General features: G+C 55.3%; 6 protein-coding genes across 6 annotated transcripts; 2 read left to right on the plus strand and 4 right to left on the minus strand.

Moving 5' to 3' along the window:
• Positions 1 to 3,369: 3,369 nt before the first annotated feature.
• On the plus strand, positions 3,370 to 3,775 carry Z517_09405 (uncharacterized protein; the record flags this gene model as incomplete). The annotated part of the gene is made up of 2 exons (XM_013425315.1): positions 3,370 to 3,499; positions 3,546 to 3,775. The coding sequence occupies 2 exons, from the start codon at positions 3,370 to 3,372 to the stop codon at positions 3,773 to 3,775; spliced, it is 360 nt and encodes a 119-aa protein (XP_013280769.1).
• Positions 3,776 to 3,802: 27 nt separating this feature from the next.
• Z517_09406 (uncharacterized protein) lies at positions 3,803 to 5,121 on the minus strand (the record flags this gene model as incomplete). Its single annotated transcript, XM_013425316.1, has 2 exons — positions 3,803 to 4,277; positions 4,394 to 5,121. 2 exons carry the CDS (start codon positions 5,119 to 5,121, stop codon positions 3,803 to 3,805), a joined length of 1,203 nt encoding a protein of 400 aa, XP_013280770.1.
• Positions 5,122 to 8,744: 3,623 nt separating this feature from the next.
• Z517_09407 (uncharacterized protein) lies at positions 8,745 to 9,375 on the minus strand (the record flags this gene model as incomplete). The annotated part of the gene is made up of 2 exons (XM_013425317.1): positions 8,745 to 9,119; positions 9,214 to 9,375. 2 exons carry the CDS (start codon positions 9,373 to 9,375, stop codon positions 8,745 to 8,747), a joined length of 537 nt encoding a protein of 178 aa, XP_013280771.1.
• A 420-nt stretch (positions 9,376 to 9,795) lies between these two features.
• Positions 9,796 to 10,636, minus strand: Z517_09408 (uncharacterized protein; the record flags this gene model as incomplete). Its single annotated transcript, XM_013425318.1, has 2 exons — positions 9,796 to 10,003; positions 10,098 to 10,636. The coding sequence occupies 2 exons, from the start codon at positions 10,634 to 10,636 to the stop codon at positions 9,796 to 9,798; spliced, it is 747 nt and encodes a 248-aa protein (XP_013280772.1).
• Positions 10,637 to 15,353: 4,717 nt separating this feature from the next.
• Z517_09409 (uncharacterized protein) lies at positions 15,354 to 21,103 on the minus strand (the record flags this gene model as incomplete). The annotated part of the gene is made up of 2 exons (XM_013425319.1): positions 15,354 to 20,682; positions 20,751 to 21,103. The coding sequence occupies 2 exons, from the start codon at positions 21,101 to 21,103 to the stop codon at positions 15,354 to 15,356; spliced, it is 5,682 nt and encodes a 1,893-aa protein (XP_013280773.1).
• A 2,000-nt stretch (positions 21,104 to 23,103) lies between these two features.
• Positions 23,104 to 24,655, plus strand: Z517_09410 (uncharacterized protein; the record flags this gene model as incomplete). The annotated part of the gene is made up of 2 exons (XM_013425320.1): positions 23,104 to 23,501; positions 23,563 to 24,655. The coding sequence occupies 2 exons, from the start codon at positions 23,104 to 23,106 to the stop codon at positions 24,653 to 24,655; spliced, it is 1,491 nt and encodes a 496-aa protein (XP_013280774.1).
• Between the last annotated feature and the right edge of the window lie 1,157 nt (positions 24,656 to 25,812).

Here is a 25,812-nt window from a genome sequence, read left to right on the forward strand (position 1 = left end):
TCTCTCTCTCTCTCTCTTTCTCTCTCTCTCTCTCTTTCTCTCTCTCTCTCTCTCTCTCTATCTCTCTTCAGTCAGAAAGAATGCACTCGACAAAACCAGCCTGCCATTGCGGCAACTTCCTTTTTCCTTCGTTATGGGCTGATGCTGGAACCCATTCCATTCGTCGTCTCGCAATAGTGGCGTCGGGCGCCGAAATGGTGCAATCAGACAGTCAGGTACGCAGGTCACGTTCATTATAACATGTAAGGGATACAGCGAAGACGACGACGACGAGGCCGCCGCCCCCAGTCCGGCAACCGACGATCCCCCCTCTTCCTCCCCCCCTTCGAAGCGCCCGGTGCTTCGGACAGCAAGGGCCACCACCGGCGGCAGCGTGACGCGGACGAGTGCGAGGACAACAGAAGCAGCAACCAACGCCGACTCGAGCTCTACGCGTGCTGAGACGACGAAAACGCGTCTAATGCGGGTGGTCAGGATGAATGCGAGTGCGCGGCGAAGGCGCAGGACAGGAAGGACGCGCCGACTCGACTCCTTCTACGCTGCCGTCACCGCCCGGGTCCGACTACATGTCCGATGGGGTAGGTTTAGACGTGGAGACGGAAGAGGAGGGCAAGGGGGTCACGTCGCCGCTTCGGAGACGGCAACCACCTCGACGCAAGTGAAAGAGCTGGCACAACATTTGAACTGCCGGAGCGGCCGCAGTAGGGAAGCGATCCAACTACGATACACAGAATCTGCCCTCTCAAGACCAATTCCCTTTTGGCACGTTTCTTCGGGAAATTTAGCTGTCATTGATCGATTCACGTTGATGATTGTCAATCCGCCGTCGGGACACATGCCGGGACTTGCCGTGCAGAATGCAGAGTAAGAATGGGGAGGGAAAAGTGAGTACCGTCACGCTCGCTTATCTCTCGTTTGCATCTAGAGATGCTTCAGCTGTCCCTTTCGATCCGGTGTACATGAGCGGAAATGTAAAGGGCCTGTTGGAGGTTGAGATGGCAGCAATTGATTTCCTTTTTCGGTCGCTGGGTCGCTTCTTGTGCCCAATGTACGGACTGCGTAGCCCACACTTCTTTACGCCTTTTCCGTTCCGTTCCAATGTATGGAGCACTAGAGATCATGATGTGCTCTTAGTAACTGCGACTTTCAGTGTAATGGGAGAGTCTACAGGCTGAGACGTGATTGTGGAATTTGCCCGTACACTGTAAAGGGTGACATTCCTGGCCATTGATTGGCTGGATCTCTGACAGTGGGTTTGAGATCCCCTTTTCCTTGATCCTTCAACAGAATCTATCCATCTGGTAAATTAAGAACTCAATCAAGGAAGGATAGTTATGAATCAAGTCATGGGATCTACTGATCGAACTCCTCTATGCTGTTTTGTTATTCCTGTACAATGACCGTTAACCCCCAGCACCATGCCCACCGCCGGACGAGTTGATGCTGCGGGCCAAGAGCCTAGCCCCACTTCAGCATTTTCGCTCGCTTTGCATCAACCCAGCTAGCTCCCTTACGCTGCCCTTGATCACTCACTCCTCTGAGTGCTACGTATTCCTGTAAGCGACGAAGCCAGCCCGGCCAACTATTGCAGCCTGCCGTTTCCCTCCCTCCTCCCCCTCAACGAAAAGTCCACATTCCGAAACGACGAAACGGTCCCCCAACCTTTTCACATCATCAGGATTCCCTGTTCTTGTGTCTGTCCAGCCAGCCAGCCAGCCATTCCAGGATGCCAGCTGGCTTCATCGTTCCGAGAAGACGCGGTTCCCTACGACTTACTTTGGCCTTTGCTCCGCAGAGAGGAGTGGACAATCGACGACCTGGGTCAATGATCGAGCCGCCACGACCGCGGACGTCGTTTGATTCCACCGAGTCCAACATCACGCAGTCACCGAGCGCAGTCACAGCTTCACCTAAAGATACGAAGACATGACTCCTATCAGAGAATTACCCTATACTCGATGGATGGCAGGACATATTAAATGAAAGAAAGACGCGCTGGAGTCTACATACAAGAAGGCTGGCGGGACTCTCAAAATCACCCATGACTACAAAACTGTCACCGCTCCCTTCCCCGTATCTCTCCAATTTTAAGCCCGATGCATGCCCAACCCCGATCCCTACCTACCAGCAGCGACGACAAAGACGGTGATCCCGACCACCCCGATGCCAAGAGCGAACTCTGACAAACGACAACCGTGCCAAAATTGCCAGAGGCTAACCGTCAGTTCCAGCCTGCGCAGCCTGGATTGTCCCTCCGTCCCAACATGTACCACTGAATAAGAACTTCCCCAACCCGACGAGAACTTCGGTGGAATTCTATCTCGGCCTTGAAGGGAAACTCTACCAGTGTCAAGACGAGCGGATGGACGCAGAGAGATACACGGTTCTACTCTTTTTGCGTGCCGTCGCGACTGGGGAGGGGGACAGGTTGACAGGCAGGCCAGTGCATCCCTTCCCCCTATCATAACCCGATTGGAGATGACGGTCAAGGGATGCCTGCGGCTGGTGAAGCTCTACCCTTCGCTCGATGCCGACAGACAGCCCCAGCCCTCTACAAGTACCGCTCGCCAGCGAGGAGGGACTCAGTCTCTACGAAATTGAATCCCGATCTGGTTCATTCGGGCTCCGAGCCCAAGGAGCGTGGCTTGCAACGCCTGGCGAAAAGTAGATGGGGTACTACTCCCGAAACATCAACCCTCTCGGACAAAATGAGATCGGTGGACCTGGGGAACATACTACATGATATCTCCGAGTCGTGGGCATGGCCCTCATCAAGACGGAGCAGGATGCGAGGAGGTAGAAGAAAATACGAGAGAGGGAGGTGAAGGGGAGGGGGAAGGGAAAGGGAAAGGGAAAGGAAAAGAGGATAAAGCTGGATGAAGGGGAAGGAGATCAAGAAGATGATCATCGACTTGGACTGGTATCACGATCCAGCTGGATGAAGGGGGGGAGGGAGGAGAGGAGCGGCCCAAGAAGATGACTACTGACATGGACGGGTACTATAAACCAAGAGGATGAAAGGGGGAGGAGAGAGAAGAGATCAAGAAGGTCTTTGACTTTGGACTGGTCCTACAATCCAAGTGAATGGAGAGGGGGAGAAGGAGAGGGAGAAGATCAAGAAGATGATTATTGACTTTAGACTGGTACTACAATTCAACTGAGGAATGCCTTGACTTTGGACTGGTACTACTATCCATCTGGAGAATGCGCTGACCAGGCAGCAGGCAGCAGGCAGCTCAATATGGCGACCAGCCAGCCAGCTCGGAAAGATCCAGATCCAGATTCAGGCCCGACTCTGGTCTGATTTCCACGCATCGATGGGCTGAAGAAGATGAAGGATGGAGTTCACCCTCTCTGCACAATCTCTCAATGGCGATCCCGGACGAGAAACTCGAACTCGACATGGATGTCAACAGGGACGAGGAGAGGAGAGAGCTCTACACAGCGAGAGATACAGGTCGACCGACAGGTCACACGGGAGCGGGAGAGGGCCTGAGAGGTAGGTATATCATTGCCGACAGTGTATTACTGCTATAATATACAAGTGATCATTTACTCAGCTGCCAGCGCCGGACGAGTCGATGCTGCTGCAGAAGATGATGGCTACATTCCCTTGTACCTGGAAGAAGAAGAAGAAGAAGAAGAAGAAGAAGAAGAAGAAGAACATGGTGATAACGCGAGACCTGTCCATGGAAACACGGCCCAGACGAGCCTCATCCATCCACCAAACCTCGTCGCCTCGAAGCCCCAAGACAGGGGGGGGCCGATGACATGACATACTATCCGACCGCCTCGCCCCAGTTCAGGACATGACTTGAGCATCATCCGGGACTCCTCGCAGCAATCCGGCGAGCCTCTCCAACTCTTGCTTGTGGTATCGAATTCTTTCCTCGAGGGAGGTTGCGGCCCCCCCTGCCCCACGGCCACCGATGACCTGTTGTTCCGCGGGACTTTCGGCCGTGGGGTCCTTCTTGGTGGTCCTCTTCGACGGCCGTCTGCCGGTGATTTCACCCCGCTTGCACCACCTGCAAATGCTCTCCTTGCGAGCCGGCCGGTAGTAGTTGTGGACACGCTCTTCGTGTTTCCTGGCGTGGTCGCTCCGAAAAAAGCCCCGTTCGTGTCGGTCGCAGTCCTCAAAGATACAGAACCATTGGACCTTCCTGAGGTGGAGGTGTTCGTGGTGACGCATGAGAGCGCACGGCTTTGAAAATCCGTCGCGGTTCGTGCACCCCTCGAAGGTGCATTTGTACGGGCGCTCATGCTTGTCCATGTGTTTTCTAGATTTTTTTTTTTTTCTTCTGGTGAGTTCTTCTTCTTGCCATTTTGCAATTTTTTTTTTTTTCAAAAAGAGAGAGAGAGAGAGTAGTAAGCTAAGCTTGCTTTTTTAACTTACTTCCAAGCATGGGCGACCGGGAACTTCTCCTCACAATACTCGCAATCATACAAGCCGTCTGCGGCGTTTGGAGTGGCATTGCGTTCGTATGGCTTCACCGCAGGGACAGGCTTGTCGGCCAATTTACTCTTTCCCAAGGATATGATCTCGTCGGTGTCGTCTTGTTGAAGAGGTCGCACCCATATTATCTGGTCGTAGGCTTTGGGCCCAGAGGGTGGTGGGCTGTGGCCCCCCACGAATTCGGCTGTGCCAGGCGGCGCGGAGGACGGAACGGTATTGTCGGCTTCGGGACGAGAGGACGGTCCCTCGATGAAGGCATAGGATGGAGCGTAGGATGCGTTGTTGTCGGCTTCGGGACGAGATGACGGGTCCTCGATGAAGGCATAGGATGGAGCAGAGGATGGAGCGGAGAATGCGTTGCTGTCGTCCGCTTCGGATCGAGAATACTGCGCCGAGGATGCGCCGTCGTCTTCGAGATAAGACGAAAATGGCGCCGAGGGTCCATGGTCGTTGGTGCCGGACCGAGAAGCTTGAACGGCGGGGAGTAGACCCCCTCCATCAAGATCCATCCCAGCCTGATCACATACCGTGCCGTTCCAGGTCGGAACGGTGGCGACATCAACAGATTCCATCGACCAGTCCCCGTCCACCTCGGCCGAGGGAAGGTATAGACCTATCTCTGTCCCATCACCAATGCCGCCCCAATCAAAAAAGGTTTGGTCTTCCATGGCGAAACCCGCTTGGTTTCAATGGTTGGTGATAACACAGTAAAGAATGATCTGGTGAGTCGCCAGGTCAATTGTGGCAAGGCGAGGAAAACGGCGAGGAAAAGAGGAAAGGAAAAAAAGAATTGTTCAAGCCAGAAGAAGGAAGAGAGTTGGACGATTGCCCTCAATCAACCCCCTCAGCAAGGGTCAAGAGGTTCTGTCTGGTTCGTCAATAAAGGCTATGCATGTCATCAGATGGTAGCACGGTAATCTACCCCAGAGTGACATGGGCGGTCCGACGGTAAATTGCTAACAAGGGAAGAGAAGGCCATTTCGTGGAGATTGACACGACGAACGAGGCGTTGTAAAAAAAAACCAGGACGGCATTTTGATTGAACATACATGGATGGTTGACTTGGACGAAAGCAGTCCCGGCGGGTAGAGCGCCGTGGCCATTGGGCGGCGCGTGGGCATGTCGAAACCGGGATCAGCGCTTGTCTTGTTTCGCAACTTCAAACGGCTGGCGGGACACCCATGTGGCATCTCTGCGAACTACATGTACCACCGTCCCAAGACCTGATCTCCGATCGGGATCCACAGCGAGGAGCAAATTTGGGGTGGACGCCATGTGTCCGGGCGTGTCTACGATTAGATCAGGCCGTATGTGTTGGTGGGCTTGCGTGGATATGGGATGCAAGATGGACAGAAAAAGACGGAAAGCCGGTGGATTGCTGGTGACTGCACAGTAAGTTCTTCCAGCTTTGGGTTTGAGATGAACGGATGGCCAGTTGGATCGAGGGAAAGAGGACAGGAGCGTGGAGGCCCCTGACACCCAGCCAGGTTGGCGGTAGGCAGTGGTCAGGCGGTACGGTTGTGGCAGGGAACGGCAAATTGGCACTGCGAACCTTGGACGGTGACCAAGAAATCTGTCTGATCACCCGGCCGATGACCCAATGACATAGGAGGAAAACAGGGCATGCCATAAGGGAGGCGACGTCTCATTGGGCCTTTGTGTGGATACGTTGTGGGCCCCCCCCTTTTAACGTGTGACTGATTAGTGGCGTTGGCGTGTGACTGGCCTAGCGCGTTTCTCATTCGCTGACTGGATGTCGACCCTCTCCTTATAGTGTCTGACCCACACCACCACCGTGTTGCGCGTGTCGCCCTCGTGGAGATTAGCTGGTGTTAGAGGGCGACTGCAATCTAACTCTATCGGCTTAAAAGTCCCTGATGCCTGTGATTAGCGTTGTTGGCGTTTCGGGCGTTGTCGGCGGCTCAATCAAGTTGTTGCCCACATGATTTCCCAGTCACTAACGAAGCACTCGCACTCGGTTAGGATTGATAGTGTGCCATGTGCACTGTAACTGTGGCCCCCGAAAAGAGTAACCGATTGATGATCCCATGGCTCTCCTCTAAGTTGCCATCTCTTCCTTTCGACGAGACACGTTGACATCACAGCTCAAGACACACTGAGCACTTCAAACACCCAGACCATCCGAATCCTTTGGGCACGACACGCCATGCATCATGGCCGCTTCTGAGTTTTTTGCCGCCATGCTGTCTGATCTATCGTCTTTCGATGCACCGCGGTGTATTTTGCAGACACACTCACGGTCCTGTCGGTTCGGTTCGTTTCGAGGCTGACGATGGCCCCTGTAGGAAGGGCTCTTTCCGTAGGAAGTAGAGAAGTAGCGTAACCACCGAAGCTGGACCTGTCCCATGACGGGAATAGCGTAATCCTGAACCAAAAAACAAAACGTACGGTGGTTATCAAATACTCATTATTACATTCGGAGGCTGTTGACTGTTTCCCCAAGCCTTCCTTGGCCGTAGCAAAGATATAGTGTATCCTTGGATTTTTCGGCCGCAGGCTGACTGACGGTCTGGGTGGGTGGCCAAGCTCGTATGTGCACTTCGCCTTACATTCCCTTTTTAGACTTTCTTAAAAAAGTTTGCGGCCCAGTTTCCTTCCCGTGCCATCCGCTGGCTGCTCTTGATGGTCTGTTTCGATTTCTTGGCCGAATTAGTTCGCATCACGTAGCCCACGAAGCCTGTGTGAATGTAAACGATATATTCAGACAATACATGATATACGACACGACATGTGTTGCAATTTTTCCCGCTTACTGAGCTTTCATCCTCTCCACAACGCGATATGTCCTGTTGTTGCTGGTCGTTCGCCACCTGCCGATCGCAGGCCAGAGTTGCGGACGCACCGAGTAGCGCACCCAGGCTCCCCGGGATGGGAGTCGCCGCTGCGGCTGGTAGAGCTCCCGAGCGTATTGCGTGATTGCGGGAGTGTGAACCACGTCATGCAACGTGTCTGCCCGGGTGACGTCACCAGCCATTTCTCTCGTTTGTATCCTCTTCTCCTTCTTCTCCATCTCCCATGGCTTCACGTCCTCACCCGCCCACGGGAATAGAGACGTTACCGTTGGCCCATCCATCGGAACAAAACCTAATCACCCTGGCTGGGTTTGAAGCTCAAGACTTGAAGGAAAATGTGTGGTGCCCACCGCTTTTGCCTCCTGCTTCTCTTCCATCCTCTTCTTCTCTTCTGTCCTCTTCTTCTCTTTTGTCCTTTTCTTCTCTTCCACCCTCTTCTCCTCCTCCGTCCTCCTCCCCTCCTCCGTCCTCCTCTCCTCTAAAGCTTCCTGTCTACTCTTTATCGCCGCCTGCTTCCTCTGTCTCTCTCGATGCGTCTTTGGCTCTTTGTGGTCGTCGTGATCGTGATATCTTCAAGATTCTCCTTCTTGAGATCCGCAACGGCGACTATCGTCACTGTCTCCCGTTAGATAACGAGGCGGGCTTCGAGATATCGTTAGTATGGTCCTCGGTCGTGGGATCTGCCGAGAGGTTGTCAAACTCGTTGTCAAGGTCAAGTTGGAAGATACTGCCTGAATCGATCGATGTCTCTGTACGTTTCCACCTTGTGTTCGTGCCGATTGCTTGCCACTGCGCTTACTAAAGAATTGATCGCAGAAGCTGGATCGCCGGAGCTGGTGTTCTTAAGGGAAGGATCTTCCGTCGTCTCGGTGGTGGCAGCTTGATCTTTGTTGGCGCCTTGTTCCTCCACGTCGTGCTCGACAGGCCCAGGCTGCTGCTCCTACTCCTGCTCCTTGTCACCCTCGTCAATCTCTGGGAGCCTTTCGATCGCGTCGGAACTGGAGGATGCTGAGAACACATTGTGCAGAACGTCGTCCGAGCTTGCTGGCTAGCCGAGACCACCCATCAAATCGCTACAGCTATCGAGAACACCCTCATCATCTTCCTCGTCGTCTTGATCAGCCGTATCGTGTATTGCATCAGCAAGCGCATCCTTTGTCGTTCCACTGTTGGAAGGGTCTTGAGGATACGGGCTGATGAAGCAGCATTGCTTCCGCTTCTCGCCGAGTTCCATCCGCAGCGGTGTCGAGCGCCTGTTGACGATCCTCAACGCTAGGTGCAGGATGATATTTGTCACGAACACCCATGTGACACTGCACACTCGGCTCAGGCCGCCAGCCAAGGAGTCAGGCTGACAGCCAAGCAGCTGGCTTATCGCATGTATATAGCAGCAGGGGCCATACGTCTTCTTCAAGTGTTGACATCACTATCTATAGGCTAGTTATTCTATCATTATATCGATCCCACAGGACACACATTTACCCTCCAGTTAGGTAACTGGTCTGATAATATTGGTCAGTACGACTTCCTAATCGGAACCGAGGAAGCGCTCCTTTCTTGCGTCGCTCGTCCAGCCCATCAAACATGTCAGCACCCCTCCCCGTCGAACTCGTCCGTGGAGTGGTGCTTTTGGGGACGGCCACGTTGACGTCTGCTTTCACTCCGGTGGTCTGCTCTTTCGAGCCGGGGTTCTGGATGCTTTGACTGACTTTGGCCGACTTATCAGTGAGATCATGCTGGACCGCCTTCTCGCCGCCTTTGCTCTCTTCCTCTGCTCTCTGGTCAGGTTCTTGATTGAACTCCGACGGATCCTTTCGGCTCTGTGGAGGAATCGGACGGGTCCTGTACCGGACCTGACGATACGCGAGTGAAACGACCTCTTGTGAGATTGTTGAGCCAGAAACTACGCAACCACATGGCGCGCCCCACGGAACGACAGTGCGGTACCGCTCGAGCGTCTTCTCGCCTCCGGAAATGTCCAACACGTTGACCCAGAACGCCAGCGTATGGACGGGTCAGCCGACTCGCGCCACGGCTTCTGTGACTCTGCTTATCAGGCTCCTGGCATTTTCCACCACCCCTGCGTCGAGTCGGACCCTCGGGCCCCATCTCGGAGACCTTTACAGTGTGCGACAAGAGGATGCAGACCAACTGGATGGACATCATCCGCCTGTTGTTGATCACAGAGTCAGTGCCCCAGCTCAGGTGCGTTGTGTTGCGGGAGATTCTTACCCAACTTCGGCCTTCTCCTTGCCTCCATCCTTCGTACTCTTATCGGGCTCGGGCTTTGACAAATGAATCAAATTTCGGCGTGGATCTCCTGGCCGAAGATGGTGGGAAGGCGACAAGTTGGTACGCTTCGAGCCCGTCTTTCAAACAGCCACGGTCATCTCCCTGCAGGCCGAGACAGGAAGCGGCTGCCGGTTCGGTTCTGAGGTGTCCTTGGGGTCCGAGTCTGGGTGAACAATGAATTCTCCAAGCTCATTGTCGGGTTCGCCATCGGGCTTCCCATCACCTGAATCCGATTCCCTAGAAGAGCTCTTCCAGTGCGTCCTCTATCTCCTCATTCTGGTGCCCCGCTGAGCAGCGCACCAGGGCCAAAGAATGCAAACGTCGCAGGGAGTCTCGTTTGACAAGGTCCAGAACGTCGTTTACACTAGAGATGTCGTCCCCTTCTCGGGCCTCAAGATCGGCTGCGTCCTGCCAGAGCTTACGATCGCTTGGAAAGTGGGTGCTCCTGGGTGACGTCAGGATTGCGGCAACTTGGCGGCCGGGCAAGAGGAATGCAGGCTAACTTAGCATCTGCTCAAGATCAACGCCTTCTATCTTACCAAATCCTGCTTGACGGAGCCTTGGTCGGTGAGACGAAACACGGTGTTATCCAGAGCAACGGCAGTGCAAGCAAGCGCAGATACATCCCAGGAACCCACTTGATGCTGTCGTCGGCGTGTTCATCGGACGCCTCCTGGATATAGTCAACACCCTCAAGGAATTCATCGTCCGAGAACAACTTCAAGACTCTCTGTTCCCGGAGCACGATGATCGTTCGTCTTCTCGTGAGAATCCCCGAGCACGGGCTGCCCGGGTGTCGCGATGGGATGGCTGAAAGTGTCGACCAGGATCTTGACCGGATACATCGTATCGAGAGCGAAAAGCCCGATATCAGGACGCGTCGTTGACGGCCTTGTGCAGTGACGTGCAGATCGGCGAGACAACGTGACGGATACGGGGCGCCCCCGTGCCTGCAAGCTCTCCAAGAGCCGGCCGAGCCTCGCGTCGGCTTCATCAACAGTGGTTTGCGTGTTGCTGGAGTCGTCGACGTGTGGCCGGTCTCTGCGGAGACCGAAATGGAAATTTGTGCCGGCTGCATGACCAACGAGCAGCAGCCAGTGATCGTTACTCCGAACATGCCAGAAACGCGTCGGGCTCCTGCTGTGATCGGACCTGGACGACCGACGACGAAGGCTGGATGCGGTGTCCTCTCGTCATGGGGTCCTGGATCAACCCGAAGGGTCGTATCAGGGATGACACAGCTCCGAGCCAAAACTGGTGAATCAAAAGCCAAACCAAGAAAAGGACCCCTTGTGTGTGACATGGGACATGGCAAGACACGGCAGACCAGGGTGTGTGGCTATGTCAAAGGGTGACGCCGGCAGTCGAATGGAGTCGAGACTTACCGCCCTGAGCGCCCTAAAACTAGAAGCGACGCGTCGAATGAGTCACAGCCAGCCTGACTGCGCACCCGGCGTCGTCGTCGTCTCCATGCTCGCCTCTCGCCCCCGTTCCCTCAATACCAGTTCGGATTTTGGCATCGCCATGGAAAGGACCCATTGGCAAGCAAGGCCTACCCGCAAGTTGGTAGTCGCCAGCCATGGATGGACGGCTGCAAATTGGTCCTCCAGTTTGGTTTCGTGAAGTTGAAGTGATGGGCATCAAAGTCAGCGCCCACTTCTTCGTTGCGGATCACATTCACATTGATCTAGAGGACAAGCTCATTCTTGGAACGCCGTATCAACAAAGTGCGCGAGCGACAATCAAGTGGAACTCAGACGGCATCTGTACAGTCAGTCCGTCTTGTGGATTAAACGACACATGAGAGAGTTCTGTTTGAGTCTACCCAATGGCTTGACGGTAAACAGATCAGGAGAATTGGCTGGAGGATCTCTCGAAGATGTAATGAAGTGCGCGAGCGACAGTGGGCGCAAATCCAACAGTCGACATGAGAAGATGTTCAAGTGGACGACTCGACAGTCGCCCTTTCGTGGACCTTGAGCGAGATCGATCGTGTGAGAGAAGAAGTGGCACCGCCAGAAGAGATCCGAGTGGTTGATCATGAATGTACCATGGCAAGCGAAATCTTTCAACGTGCCAAAGGGGTCCTCCTTGAGCCTGGATTTGTCAAGATCATTCAGGAGAGACGGGATCGAAGCATTCTCGAACCATGCTTCGGACCATATCGAAAACCTTTGCTTCCTTGTGGGCAACAATGACGACAAACACCGATTTATCAATGCCGTCATGAACTTGAACAAATTACAGTCCGAGACCCGGGATCACCGCCGTCTTCCGACGCGTTTTCTGAAGAATTTGCAGGAATGCACATGATTTCGGGATTGATTGGTTCTCAGGATATGATCAGATGTCCCCCGCAGAGCATTTTCGAGATAAGACAGCCATTCAGACACCAGTTGGACTGTTTTCGACAAATGACGCTGTTGCAAGGCTTGACTAAGTTGGTGTCGCAGTTTGTGCGCATCTCATACGAGATTCTGGACGCGCAGATCCACGACAGGGCGTGGCCATTTCTGGACGACATCGCGGTCAAAGAACCAAGGACTGATCATGATGATGCTATTATTGCGCCTGGCATTCGCAGGTTCGTTCTCGAGCATATCCAGAACCTCGATCAAGTCCTTGCCGATATCGAAGGGGCTGGCGCAACCGTCTCTGGAGCGAATTCGTTCAGCATGTCTGGTGGAAAGATTGTGGGACCTGTTTGCGACAGGGTTGGTCGACACCCTGAAGCGAGCGAGATTGAGATGATTGTGACGTGGCCAACTCCCAGAGAACTGCGAGGTTTCCTTGGTATGTGCGCGTACTACCGCGTCTGGATGGATGGATTCGCTTTCAAAGTCGAGGTCTTTTGCATGTTGCTGAAAAGGAGTGCCATTTGGGAATGGACTCGGGTGGTTGGTAACTCAAGATCGCCATAACAACTCCACCGGCGCTGATTACCATCGATTACACCCCGGGCGCAGGACTCATCATCGTTGCAGTCGACGCAAGTTTGTTTAGATGGAGTGGCGAACCAAATGTCCCAGTTCACAAGAGGAAACCTAAAGGAACAAAGGGCGACCAGATTCGAGAGTTACCAGGCATATGGTCGAGTTCTGAACGCGAATACGCCGCCGATAAACGAGAATGACGCGCAGTGCTGAAGGTGTTGAAGACGTTCAACAACTGGCCATATGGAGTACATTTCCGCCTTGAGGTGGATGCTTTGACGCCGGCAGCGCAATTGAGTCGCTCAGCAACGGATCTCCCTGGCGCAACTGGCTACTCGGTGGATTGCTTGGATCCGATTGTTCGATTTGGAAGTCAAACGTGTGCCAGGGAAGAAGAACGTCGTTGCAAATGCACTTTCTCGACGGCCTGCGACAGATGCAGATCGGGCAGAACTACAAGAAGAAGAGGACATTGATGCATGGGTGTCGAATCAACCGAGTTCCGTACGACTCATGCCCATTCGCGTCTCCTCTGACAACCCTGAAGGTTCACCATCCCACCGCCGGGGTGTGATTGTTGATGAAACCGCTACGGAAGGAGAGCTGAGTACCGGACCAGAGTTCAAAGCAGATGAATCTGGTCAACGATCATGCTCAACTGTGGAGTTCCTCCTGAATGGTCTACCGAGACTGGAAGGAATGACAATATCTGAGCGTAACAAGTTCCGAAAAGATGCACTGCGGCACTCTGTGCGAGGTGGTCACTTGCTTTGACGTCCAGACAAGACGAATCCTGCTCGTCGCGTTGTCAATGATGCTGGGCACAGACGCCTCATCATGCAAGCGATGCACGATGATAGAGGCCACGGTGATCGAGAAAGCACTTATCGACGACGTGTTGCAGACCGATATCTCTCGGAACCCATTGGGGGAAGACGTTGAGAGCGACGTCCGATCGTGTCAGGAATGCCAAATGCGTGCCTCTTTGCGGATGGAAGAGGAAATGAAACCCCCTTCTGTATGCCGACAGGACATCGATTCGGACAAGTACTGGACTGACGCCGTACGAGATTGAATTATTCACCTTGATGGACCAATCCTGCCGATTGAACTCGAAACCTGCACGTGGAGCGTCATGCCATGGCATCAGGTGCAGAACCGCTCTGATTTGTTGGCCATGCGTGTTCGAGCACTTTGAAAGAAGAGACGAAGACCTCGTGGAACCGCAACTTCATCTCCGATGGATGAGAGAGAGAGAGAGAGGAAAAGAACAACTCGACAGAGAAGGACAATACATCCGGGAAGAGGCATTCGAACCTGATATTGCTGGTTCTGGTCCATGGTGTGAAGAGAAACATTGACAAGTCCCTCTGGAGAGTATCCAAGCTCGCGATGCGCTGGAACGGCCCCAATATCGTGTTATCGACGCTGATCCTATTCTTGGAACTTTTACACCTGCAGAACTCGGAAAAAGATGGCGCTCGGTTGGAAGGGTAACCCTTGCTGGAAATCGTCCGAGGAGAGATATTATCAACGCAGGAGTGGGCTGGACAACTCTGGCTCAAAACGCTGAGGACTGGATTCCGAGGAAGAGGAGATCCTGGTGAAGTAAGCTATCAATGAAGAAAATCTTGCGAGATTATATGAAGAAGACGGACCTGAACAGAACAGGGTCTCGACGAGAGAAGAGAGACGCTCAAGGGGACGGAGGAGGATTGAGGATTGACATTGAAAGCGAGCGCCGACACCCCTGGAAACTGACTTGTCTCGTTTGTCCTTTCGTCAGGTATAGGTCCTGCAGGAGTTCACAGGGGTGTGTTCATCGAAGGAAACTGTGTTGATATACCGCATGGAGCAGGAGCGGACTTTTGCAAACTGGCGATTGAAATACAGGTTCGACCACGCGCAATCCCGTTCCAAACTCTGCAATCCTCTGGCGAACCGCTCGTGGAAGGAGCGCTACCCTTGAACAACGCATCAGTGGGCGACATCGACCGCGCAAACGAGGCTGAAGTACAACGCTCTCAGGCTAGCTAGCTAGCACCTCGACTTGACGAGAGTATGGATATACACTCGAGCACCGCATCGACAGAGAGGAGATGAAAGCGACAGCGAGGAAGGATCCAGGTGAGTCTGATACCGTCCTAGGAGACCTGTTTCGAAGAACAAAAACGCAAGCGATCTCGGATGATGGCGCTACAACCCGGCCCCGCCCCGAGCGCAAGGATTGTGTGTGTGTGTGAAAAAGCGCCAGCACTCATGATCGATCGGTGATTGTCCGTTGGGCATGCGAGAGAATGGGTTACCACAACCCTGAGCTAATGCCCTCTGTTTAGGCAGGCAACCAAACATTTTAAAACACAGTCTCGACCTCCAAAGATTCCGTAACAGCGCTAGCTAACAGGGGTCTTGATAGCTGCGTGCACCTGGCTCACCTCCATGGACCACCTTTTGAGGCTTCCGCAGCAGTGGAACCATTCTTGGTAGCAGTGTGGATTAGGAGGGACACTAAGGAGAAGAAGATCCAGTTGAGAGAGTCTGTCTGTCTGCCTTGGAAATGCCAATCGAACAGTCAGTCAACCGTGCGCTGCGCGCTAATGTCCATGGATGGGAGAACGGGTTCGGGCTACATAGCGCCCCCGGTGACGGCGCACTTTTCATCGTCCTAGCTTCCTTCGCCTTGGGCCATTTGGAAAAAAGAGATATGGTGCACATTCTGGGGTCCATTCTGGGGGTTCATTCTGGGATCTAGTCCTTCTTCCACTGTTGCTCAACACTACCCGGCCGCTGCCACCCTTTTTGTGGCCTGTCATGCCACCTCGACAAGTCAGGACTCTCCCCTCGGGTCGTCTGTCAAGCCTTCTAGGCGTAGTAGGACGGTCCCATCATTTCCTGCATTTCGAGCACGAGTTTTTCCGGCAAGTGCTGCGGGCGAGAAATTAGCGCCTCGACCCCAACAGCTGCGAGTCTGGAAGGAGGAAAATGCCGAATGAGTCGACTCACCTTTGTCACCGTTTCCCATTGTGTCCGCTTGGCCTCCTTGAAATCCCGGACCGTGGTTCTGGCGATGTTTGTCGAGAGGCTGCTGTGCAGCTGGGCCTCCTGGACGAGACTCGTCATCGCCTTCTCCATCCATTTCGGCGCTTCTATCAGATGGGGGTATGCCGAGACCGTGGCGCTCAGCCTCCAGACTGCGGCCAAACGCACGCTGTCCCTGATCGCCGTGGGTTGCAGAGCCTCTACGCTGTGGTCGACTATGTCGTTGATGATGAGCTCCGTCACGGTGAGACGACTGCGGGAGAGCAGGTGCTTCAGGGTCTCTGCGGCTTTGGTGTGGATCTTCGAATCGGAATCTTGAATCTTGTCGCTCACGGCCTGGAGAGCCCCCCTCTGTTCGTCCGGCGTGCCGGTGAACAGTCGCCGGAGGTAAAGCTCGCGCATCATGCTCATGGCTGCTTTGCGGTGGGTGATGGGCTCGGATTTTCCCGCCTTGGTCACGATGGCTTTCCAGAAAGCCGTGGGCTCGTCGTCGCCGCGAAACGGGAGACGGCACAGCTTCTCCAGCGCCGAGGTCGCGAGCACTTCCAGCTCCGTCTTGTCGGGGAGTTTGGCATCCAGCATGAGAAAGAGATCCTCGAGGATCAGATCAACCATGTGGACGAGGACGCCGGACGCGTTGGTTTCGAACATGCCAAAGACGAAGGCCAGCGCCACCGACGTTGCGCTCTGGTATTCGCGATGAGGGATCGGCTCTTGTTGTCGCAGCGCCGAAACCCTCTCGAATATTTTGCGGACCGTGTCCCGTACCTCGTTCCTAGGTTCATACGGGCGGATGCCGAGGGACGACGCGTCTCGGTTTGCCGCGATCATGGTGCGGACGTCGGTCCACGAATCCTGAAATCTCGGGGTGTAGATGAGCGCCAACGTGGTGCCGAGTGAGGCAGAGACTTCCATGTTCGTAATGACGTCTTTCGCTCGGAGAAGCATGGACAAGACATCATTGTCTTGACGGAACCGCCACCCCTGATAACGAAGCAATACCTGGATCGTATCGAGCTTCGCATTGTTATTGGGCGCCGCGTCCTCGACGTCCAGCTGGAGGGAACTGACATGCCGCACCAACCCCGGAATCCGTCGAGGGTCGCGGTTTTTGATGAGCCGGCGCAGAAACGAGGCCCACGTCCCACCGGCCAGGGACATCTTGGACTCCAGGATGTCGATCAGCAAGGGCTCCGCCGTCTTCAATACTCGGCTCCGGAAGGCGCTGGACCTGGGGGCCCACAGGAGGCCGAGAAGCAAGGTCGCTGCCGCAAGGTGGTGGCCAATCTTTGTGCCGTCCTCGAGGGCCGTCTTGACCAGATCTTCGACGTCCTCCAGCTTAGCGGCCGTCGCCCCAAGTTCCATCAGCCGGAAGACATGGATCAGGAGTCCATAGTTGCTTGACCAGATCACGGGCGTTTGGTCGTTCTTGTCTCCCTCCCAGGGCTCCTCTTCCAGCTTCAAGTGGGACAGGAACTTTTGGAACCATTCTTTGGTAAAGAGAGATCCGATGCATGCAGCCTTTCGCGCCATCTCCGGGTCGTCGGTGGGCAATTTCGTGTCTTTGCGCCAGGCGTGGAACCGAGCCGGCCACACGAGCGACCCATAGGAGGTAGGATCGAAAAAGCTGCCGTCACCACTGTCATCGCCGTCGCCGAGCTTTGCATACTGGGCCAGGTATTGCTCCGCACACGCCATGTCCCGGTTGGGGACCACTTGGACCAGGTCGTCTCCTCCGCAGCCCTGCGTGCGGATGTAGTGTTCAAGGTCGTGAGCAAAGGGTATCCCTAGTAGGAACATGTTCCCCACCTCACCGAGCATACTGATGCACGGGCGACGAAGGTTTGCGTCTGCCGCGACGGCATTGTCTGCGAGAAAGGACAGCAGCTCAACCGGAGGCGGATCGAAGCTCGGAAGGATCAGGGCGGGGATGGCGAGGATACAGAGCTGCGGGTCCGTCTTCATTCTCAGCAACTCGACGCCGAGGTCCTCCATTTTCTGCAGTACCTCGTCCTTGTTTCGACGCTGGAGCTCGTGCGCCCTCACGGCCAGGTCTGAAAAGTCCCCGGCAGGTCGGATGGTTTCCGCGATGCCGTCCCTGGGGAAAACGGTCCGTCCACGGAACTTGGGGCTACCCATGTATGTGAAGCCCCCCTTTGCCACGGCAGCAATACCAGCCACTTGAGGCACATCCATTGCGGCTGTTGTTGTTAGAATGCCGAGCAGATGGGGAAGTAGGGAGGGACAATGGTGCTTCCACAGAGGGATCGCCCAGACAAGCGTTTGCACCGCGCCTTCGATCCCACGGTGGTTCCCGCTCTTGATGAGATGGCGCACTTTGGCTAGCATCAGAGGAAGAAAGAACTTGGCAGAATCCACCAGCGTCTCGCTCGCGAGGATAAGAAGGTATCTCCCCGTGCTGCGGACACTCTCGTACGGGGAGCTGCAGCCTTCGGTCACGTCCTCGAGCACCCGCCTCTCGACATCACCCATGTGGCGGTACCCGGTTCCAAATTCCTGCATCTCTTCATGGTAGCGTTCCATGAGCATGACACAGATGGCCGGCGGATGCACTGGCGCGCGTCCCTCGACGTCCAAGCGCTTCGCCCAGCGTTTGTGGTCCCTGCGGGCCTCTCGTGGGTCCCGATGTGTATGGCATCGCCCGACGTCGCCAATCAAGGTAGTGCAGAGCCTATACACCTCGCGCAGGCATTCGACGTGCTCCCCCTCGCATTTGAGGAGGAAGGCGTGGATCTTGCTGGCTAGCAATCCGACCTCGCTCCGCCGCTGGTGCACACTGTCATAGAGAGGGTCATCGGGCCCCAGCACACGATGGAACTCTTGCACATGCGCTGAGACCAAGGCGGCCTCGACTTTGGCATTCTCGTCACAGGAGTTGTCATCGTTCCCGCCGGCAGGTTCGCGGCCTGGATCGAACACGGGCGACATGCCGCAAAGAATGTTGTTGAGGTACTTGACGGCCTGGTTGAGGCTTTGGCCCCAAGTCCCACGCTCCTTGGCCGAAGTCGGGTAATCTTCCATCAGGGCATCTATTGTTTCTCCCAGCCAGGCTGTTTCCGACGTGAACACCTCGCAGGCCGCTCGAAGCTCGTCGGGTGAGGGCGTGTGCCATGCGACAACCGTCGTAGCCACCTCACCCTGGCCATCATAAGTGACCGCACACGTCATTGGGTAGGTCTCCACCAAGCCGGTGACCATGCAGTCATTGAGCCTCGCGCAGAGGGCGCACGCGCGTGATCCACATTGATCCCGTGCAAAGCGCGTGAGTTCCAGCACCTGGCCCTTGTAGAAGAGAAGCTCGCACCCGCCGCGCATGAGGCAGAAGCCGAGGACCTCGACGTGATAGTTGAGGTAGTCGTCCGCCGCCAAAATGTTGCAACGTTTGACTCTCGGCTCGATCCAGTGTTCTTTGATGATGTTATGGATACGATGGACCAGCGCGGGCAGAAGTATCCGGAGGCCTCTCTTCGGATCGGCTCGCACAGCATACACGACAACTGACGAAATCAGATCCTTTGCTTCGGGAATGGGATCTGATAAGACATGTTTGCTCAGAGCCAGCATGGCCTCTTCGAGCATCTCGGGCGGCAACGACATAAAGCAAGACAGCACCGCCTCGAGGACATCCAGCTCAGCCTCGTTCTGGTCTGCTCCGGTGGCGCTCTCGGCCACGAAGTCGGAATGGAAGGCGTCGGACGCAAACTTGAACACGCATTTCAGGAGCCGCAAGGTGAAATCTTCGACGCTGCTGAAGCCGGACTGAAGCAGGTCGATCTCTTCCTCGTCGGAGAGTTGTTTGCGATAGTCCAGATCGATGACAGAACCCCCACCGTTCAGGCGGTCGATTTCACCCTTGATCCAGGCTTTCCAGGCGTTGGCCGCATCAGGATGCTTGGGTTTGCCCGTGCCCGGCTTGGCGAATTGGAGATGGGGAGCCGGGGGGTCGCAAGTCACCACCCGAATGAACTGGCAGCTAGCCTTGGTCAGATCCGGGCGGCTTGCATTGATGCCGGAGAGGGCGAGATTCATGAGGTGTGGCAGGTGGCACCGCAGTCCCTTTTCCCGTGCAATGGTGCTGCCGAGCACCACCAAGAGCCACATGCTGAATTCCACCGCGTCACCGTCGACCATGCTGTCATGGCTGGCGTAGAAGCGTTGCAGGGCGGTTGGGATGATGAGACCTGGCTCGAGGTCGGCCAGCGGCTTGACGGCATTGCTACAGTTGAGGCGGGTGTCCGAGGACATGGAGAAGCAGCCCGCGAGAATCGGGTCTCTCAGCAAACGGACAAACGCTCCTCTCAACTCGTCGTTGATTCGGCGTTCCGGCGGGGTATCGAGCTCCCCGCTCTGCTCTCGGTGGTATCGCCTGCAGAAGCTGTGGATGATGTGCCAAAGGAGGTTAGTGATAAAGTCCAACTGCGCGCGTATGGTGGAATTGGGATGGTACAAGACGGTGATGGATGCGATGAGACTTTCCAGGCCCGACAACATTGAGTTCTGCTTCTCAAAGCACAGGGGTGAGAGCGAGAAGACGATCCAATCGGCAGCATTCCGAGCGGCCCTCATTCGGCGGGACCAAGAGAGAGACCCGTCGTCGAAAGAATCGTCGGATCTCCTGTCGTCGATCAGGGCGAGTCTCGAGATGGCGGCAAACAACTCGCGGGACTGCATCTCGTCGAAAATGCCAAAAGCCCCAAAGGGGACATGTTTGCATGTCAAGTGATTTTCGGCGAGTGGTGACACGATCCGCATCAGGACTGCGGTGGCGACTTGCGTCCGGAACAGCTTGGCGAAGAGAGAAAAGTGCATGGGTAAAAGACTGGATGGCTGGCAGTCCGAGGACGCTTCTGGAGCAGGCTGCGTCGGAGACATCAACCCCATCATAATTACTGCCCTAACTGCGGCCTGAGAATCACCCGTGTCGAAGTAGGGCAGAATTTCCTCGGCCACCGCCAGCCTCTCCCCCGGATCAAAGAAGTATCGCGCGACGAGGGCGAGGTCGTCATAGTCGATTGCATTCAGAATGGTGCTGTAGGTTCGAAGATAATCGTGCTTCAATCGTTCGAAAAGCGTCCGCCAATCCAGGGTGAGATCTTTTCCTGGGTCGAGACAGAGTTCGCCCTCGGCGTTGCTGTCACAGCACAGCGTGGGTTAGCCCTGTTGCAAAGGAACTTCAAACTCCAGGAAAGCTGAACATACCTGACAAGGCGAGGAACCATGTCGCAAAACACTTGCGCCGCACTCGAATCCATACCGGGCGTCAAGGCCAAGTCGTAGTATATCTTGGCCAACGCTACACGCACTTTTCGCGGCACGGTGTGTTCCAGATTCATCCAGACCTCGAGGGCTTCGGTCCATCTTTCAGCATGTTCATAGTTCTCTGTCGTGATGGATAAGTAGAGCCCTTCCAGAATGGTCTTGAGCCCAGCTGGTCGATCGGCTTCCCCCTTGGTGCGGTAACAGAGGTTTCCGACAAAGTCATACGTGGGCTGCACGTCTCCGTCGGGGTCATTTGCCGCCGCTGTGAGAAGCTCCTCGAGAGGACTCGCCATTGGCTCAGAAATGTGTGGAGGGTTGTGGAAGAAAACATCGTAGACACAACAGGAGAGATCAACGATTTAAGACAAGGTGGCAGGACAACGCCCAAGTACGACTTCGTTGGCACGGCCGGGGGGGTCTGCAAGGTGGTAGGACAACACACAAGTACGACACAACAAACAGTCGAATAGCTGTTGCCTTGCAGAGCCGCATTGCCAGAATGGACGCCAACACAACTGTGTTACACGACCACCAGAACGCCTGGCGCCCTGCCAGGGTAATGCTGGACGGTTGATCTGAATTTTCATGGCTCCACCTTCACCAGCAGGGGGGATTGTTAGGCACCAGTCTCGACCAGGCTGCGAAAAAGGGGACAAAAAAGCGGTGAAGATCCGTGCGTTTTGTTGGGAAGGCGGTCACTGTTTGATGTCCTTGTCCGTGCCTGAGCTGTTGTAGAGGTAGAGGCGAGCTTGAGGAGGATGAAGAGTAGGACGCGTGCAGGACGCGTGCAGGACGTGTGGCACCTCCTGAGAATTGGGGCAACCTTGGGGCACTTTCACCAACGCTTGGCAAACAAGAATTACGTCAGAGGAACTTTTGCATCACGCTTGGCTACCAATGGCAACGCTGGCAATGCCCAAGCCCCCTTACTCACCGCCTGTTTGTCCTAGGGCGCGACCGACTCGGGAGGGGGTTGACTGGTCCCCGAGGTCCCCGAGCGACGAGTGAGTGAGCTCCTACCACGGTTTCACGGTTTCACGGGCGCGACATGGTGGTACAGCAGCCTACACAGCCTCCACCAAGACAACCTGCCTGGGGGAAGCCCCTTTTCTCCTCCTCCTCCTTGATTGATTGATTGATTGACCTATGAGATTTGGTCAGGATGCGGCTCTGTCCCCAAGGCCTGGGCTGCGCTAGGAAAAAAGGCAACCACGGCACGAAGGGTGCATCCAATAAGACGATTGAGCTCTTTTGACATTGAGCCATGGTACTACCACTCGAGGCCGGAACAGAGGGGGGCGTAGGGGTGTAGAGGCGTTGGGGCGTTGGGGCGCAGAGATACAGGGGTGCAGGGTCGAGTTGAGGCAAAGTGCAGTTGATGGTCAGCCCTCTCCAGCCCTCGCCATGACTTTCTTGGCACTGTTCTCGCTGCGCCCAATGAGGCTCCAACACCTCCCAAGCGAATACTCAGGGGTAGGGCGCTGATCCGCTAGGCAACCACCCGCATACAGTGCCACGTTGCAATGCACAATCCGCCAAGTCTACCACTGGGGCGATGTGCTGGTGTAGAGGATTAGACCGATTGGGGGTGTCATTTGGCCGAAGACCCATGTACAGCAGTCACCAAGATGACACGTCACAAAGTGAAAGAAATTTTGTTCCGCCCCCAAATCAGGCTCGGTCAGGCCACCCTTTGTCGCACCAATTTCCACCTGTCTGTCTCACACTTGCAGGGTGATGCACTCGGTATCACAGCCCATCGGCGTGCCAATCGTATGCCCAATACGTGGACCAAATGGGGAGTCGAGTAGATCAACTAACCAATTGGACGACACTCCTGGGCGTAGAGCCGGAGGGGAGTGTTTCGTGGCGTCCTGGGATTGGATTGTTCAACGGATCAGAGGCTGGGTCTGGACGCCTTACGTGGTGAAAAAAAAAATCCCTCCCCCTGCGTTTTAATTGCAGCCTGCTCTGTACCACGTCGGTCTTCTCTCTGATTTATCCAGCCTCTTCTTTCTGCACTGCGCGGCTTTCTTGCGGTCTGCCCCTCAACCTTTTCCCTCTGCTGCCATTCTTCTTCTTCTTCCTCTTCTGCTTCGAAATATCTCCTTTCTCCCCAACACGCTGGCAGCCCCGATCTCCATTTTCTTTTTCCTTGCTGCTGTTGTCAACTTCCTTTCTTCTTTCGTCTCGCGCGTCTCTTCCGTGCAAGACGTAAAGGCTTCACGCCCAATTCTCAGAACTGCCATTCTACGACGCAGGAACACCACGCGACGCGCAAAAGGTCGCCAACATGAACACTCGCATGACCCACAGCAGCACGGGCAAACAACGTCCTTCGCCTCCCCACTCTTCGGGGAATTTATCTTCCCACAAGGTCAAGTGTGAGGATGTCACCGCTCTCAATCCTCCCGCGTCGTCCCCGTTAGGCGTTGCCACGCCATACACGCTCAACTGGCAGTCCCCCCTTACGCCGCTGGGGCCGCCGCCGGGCGGCAAGCGGAAGTTGGAGCCCGCAGACGAACATGGGCAGGCAGAACGTTCCAAAAAGCATGTTTTCTCGGGAGCTACACTCGCGTTTCTTGAGGCAAGGTTTGCAGAAGAAATGTACCCTTCAGCAGAAGATCGAGAAAAGATGGCCAAGGAGCTGGGGTTGGACGGGAGCCGCGTCTACAACTGGTTCCACAACAAGTATGCAGGCGGCACAGCCCGTGTCGGAGAATTTGATAAACCGCGACTAACATCGCCGCAGACGTGCTAAGGAGAAACAGAAGAACCCGAGCGGACTTCAGATGCCCCCGACGCCGCAGGATGACGATGCTACGCTGTTGACGGAGGAAGACAAGTCCGCCGCACAAAGTCCAACATACATCGCGCCAGCGTCTGTGCGCCGGATGGCATGCCGCCACCTTCGAATTGGCACCTGGGAGTCGGAAGATGTCATCGTGGCCCGGTCGCCGGACACACAAACTATAAACTACTCTATCGCGGGCACCGAGAGCTGGCTCATGATTCAGTACCCCATGTCCGCCATTAGAGAGACACGCATGTTCCGGAACTGGGGCAACGGGCTCCCATCGGGTGTCGGGATCTACTTAAATGAAGCGCCCAAGTTTTTCTCCAGTACGCTTAGATTTGGCGTCGAACTTACCCCACGAGACGACTTTACCGGCGGCCAGGCGTCGAGCAACTTGTTACATATTCTCTCGGATTCGGGTGTCGCAGCGGCGCTGACAACCTCACCTCCGTCTTTGTCACCCGCCAGGCCAATCCCTTGGCCGCCGAACCAGAGTCTACCTGGCGTTACGACCCGTCAGCCCGGTCAATGGTTCAACGGCGTCAACTCTACCTACAACCAGGCATTCGGGTCCCCTGTCCATAGTAACCTACGTGGCCAAAATGTTTGGGCGGGAGACCCCGGGGCCGCGATAGGGTCTAGCCTGCCCACGATGACGCCTTGGTATGAGACTCAGCGGCCAGCGGACGTTCCGATGCAGATGAATGCTCAGCCCATGCAGATGAACGCTCCCATGCAGTACGAGAACAGATGGCCAGTATGGCCTGCCACCACCGTGAACCATTATCCGGAAAGCCCGTTGGGACCCCAGGAGGTCGCAGGCGGGTCGTCCACGACCCCGATGGGTTCTCACGCGCCTTACTATGCGACGCCGGAGGACGCTCACAGGGAGACGATACAAGATCCGTACAACGCGGCGCAGCCAGATGTGCGTGCCAACAAAGTGGGGCCAACCCTGGAAGACGCACTGGAAGCCTCGAACGAGGTCGCAGAGGCGCCGGACGACGAGGATGATCCATCTTTCGTTCCGGGCCTCAAATATGCCTGAACGCTGGGGACGACGATGGGCTTATCCTTGGAGACGACACATAGCCCCACGCACTGGCAGGAAATAACAACCCACCAGCCCCTCTAGTCATCGAGTCTATACTTTGTGGAGTGTGATCAGGGTACAAGCGCGTACGAAACTTCTAAGAGTCTCTTGGACGCGGGACTCGGTCAGCTGCTGTCTGACTACTGGGCATTGAAAACCAAAAAAAAAAAAGTGTGCCCCAACCCCCGTGGCCGGACTGAACAATCAGTCTCAGCCTTTCGCGGAATGCAGGCCAGGGGATGGAGAAATAGAAGAGGCACGGCGGACTCGGGGCAGTGTAAGGGTGGAGGACGTTACAGCGGGGGACGACAAGGTGGTTGGCGAGGCGGCGAAGAAGGGCCCCCGGTGTTGTAATCATGCCAGGCAGGACCAGGGCTACAAAAAAAGGGCGGGGAGGCCGCGCCTCAATGCGGACATCAACACGACCCGGATGGACGGCAGAAGGCAGAGCCTCTGATGAAGGTGTCAGTGAAAGAGGCACGGTGCACATCGCCACAGTCCCGGAGGACTGAGGTCGGTCGGCGATGACTCCATCGTGGTTGGGAGATGTGAGACGGGGGGACGACACCGCCAAGTCGAACTACGAAGGAACCGGTCACGAGAGAGGGAGGGGAGAGGGGACTTAGCAACAACAAGACGGTCAGTGAGAATTGATAGGCGCGTCGAGGACAGCCCTCGGGCGATACCATACCCTCGGTGGAACAGGACGAGGCGGCGAAGTAGGCGGGAACCAGGTTCTGATTGATTCCGTCCACAACAAAAAGACAAAAAACTCTGAAAAGTTCCTGCCACGGTGGCAGGCAGACGCTGTTGGGACCCCACGGCAAAACAAAGGCAGGAGGAAAAGGGGCACGATGAGACCCCAAGTACAGGCAGTACACAGACAGTTATCACGGCGCAGCCTTGAACAGAAGAGATCGCTCCCAAGGGTGCAATTATGACATAAATTCTGAGACGAATGAGTCTAACTAGATAGAGTAACTACATCGGCGTGAGAGATATGTGTGCGCTCAGCCTCGTGTGGGGTAGTCAGGACAATTAATTGTGTCGGAAGAAATTGTGGGTACTCGGCAGCAGTGACGCAATGCTTAGTAAGCGGGAAGAAAAACCGC

The sequence above is a fragment of the Fonsecaea pedrosoi genome, assembly GCF_000835455.1.
Source record: "Fonsecaea pedrosoi CBS 271.37 unplaced genomic scaffold supercont1.6, whole genome shotgun sequence".
Taxonomy (NCBI): Eukaryota; Fungi; Ascomycota; class Eurotiomycetes; order Chaetothyriales; family Herpotrichiellaceae; genus Fonsecaea; species Fonsecaea pedrosoi.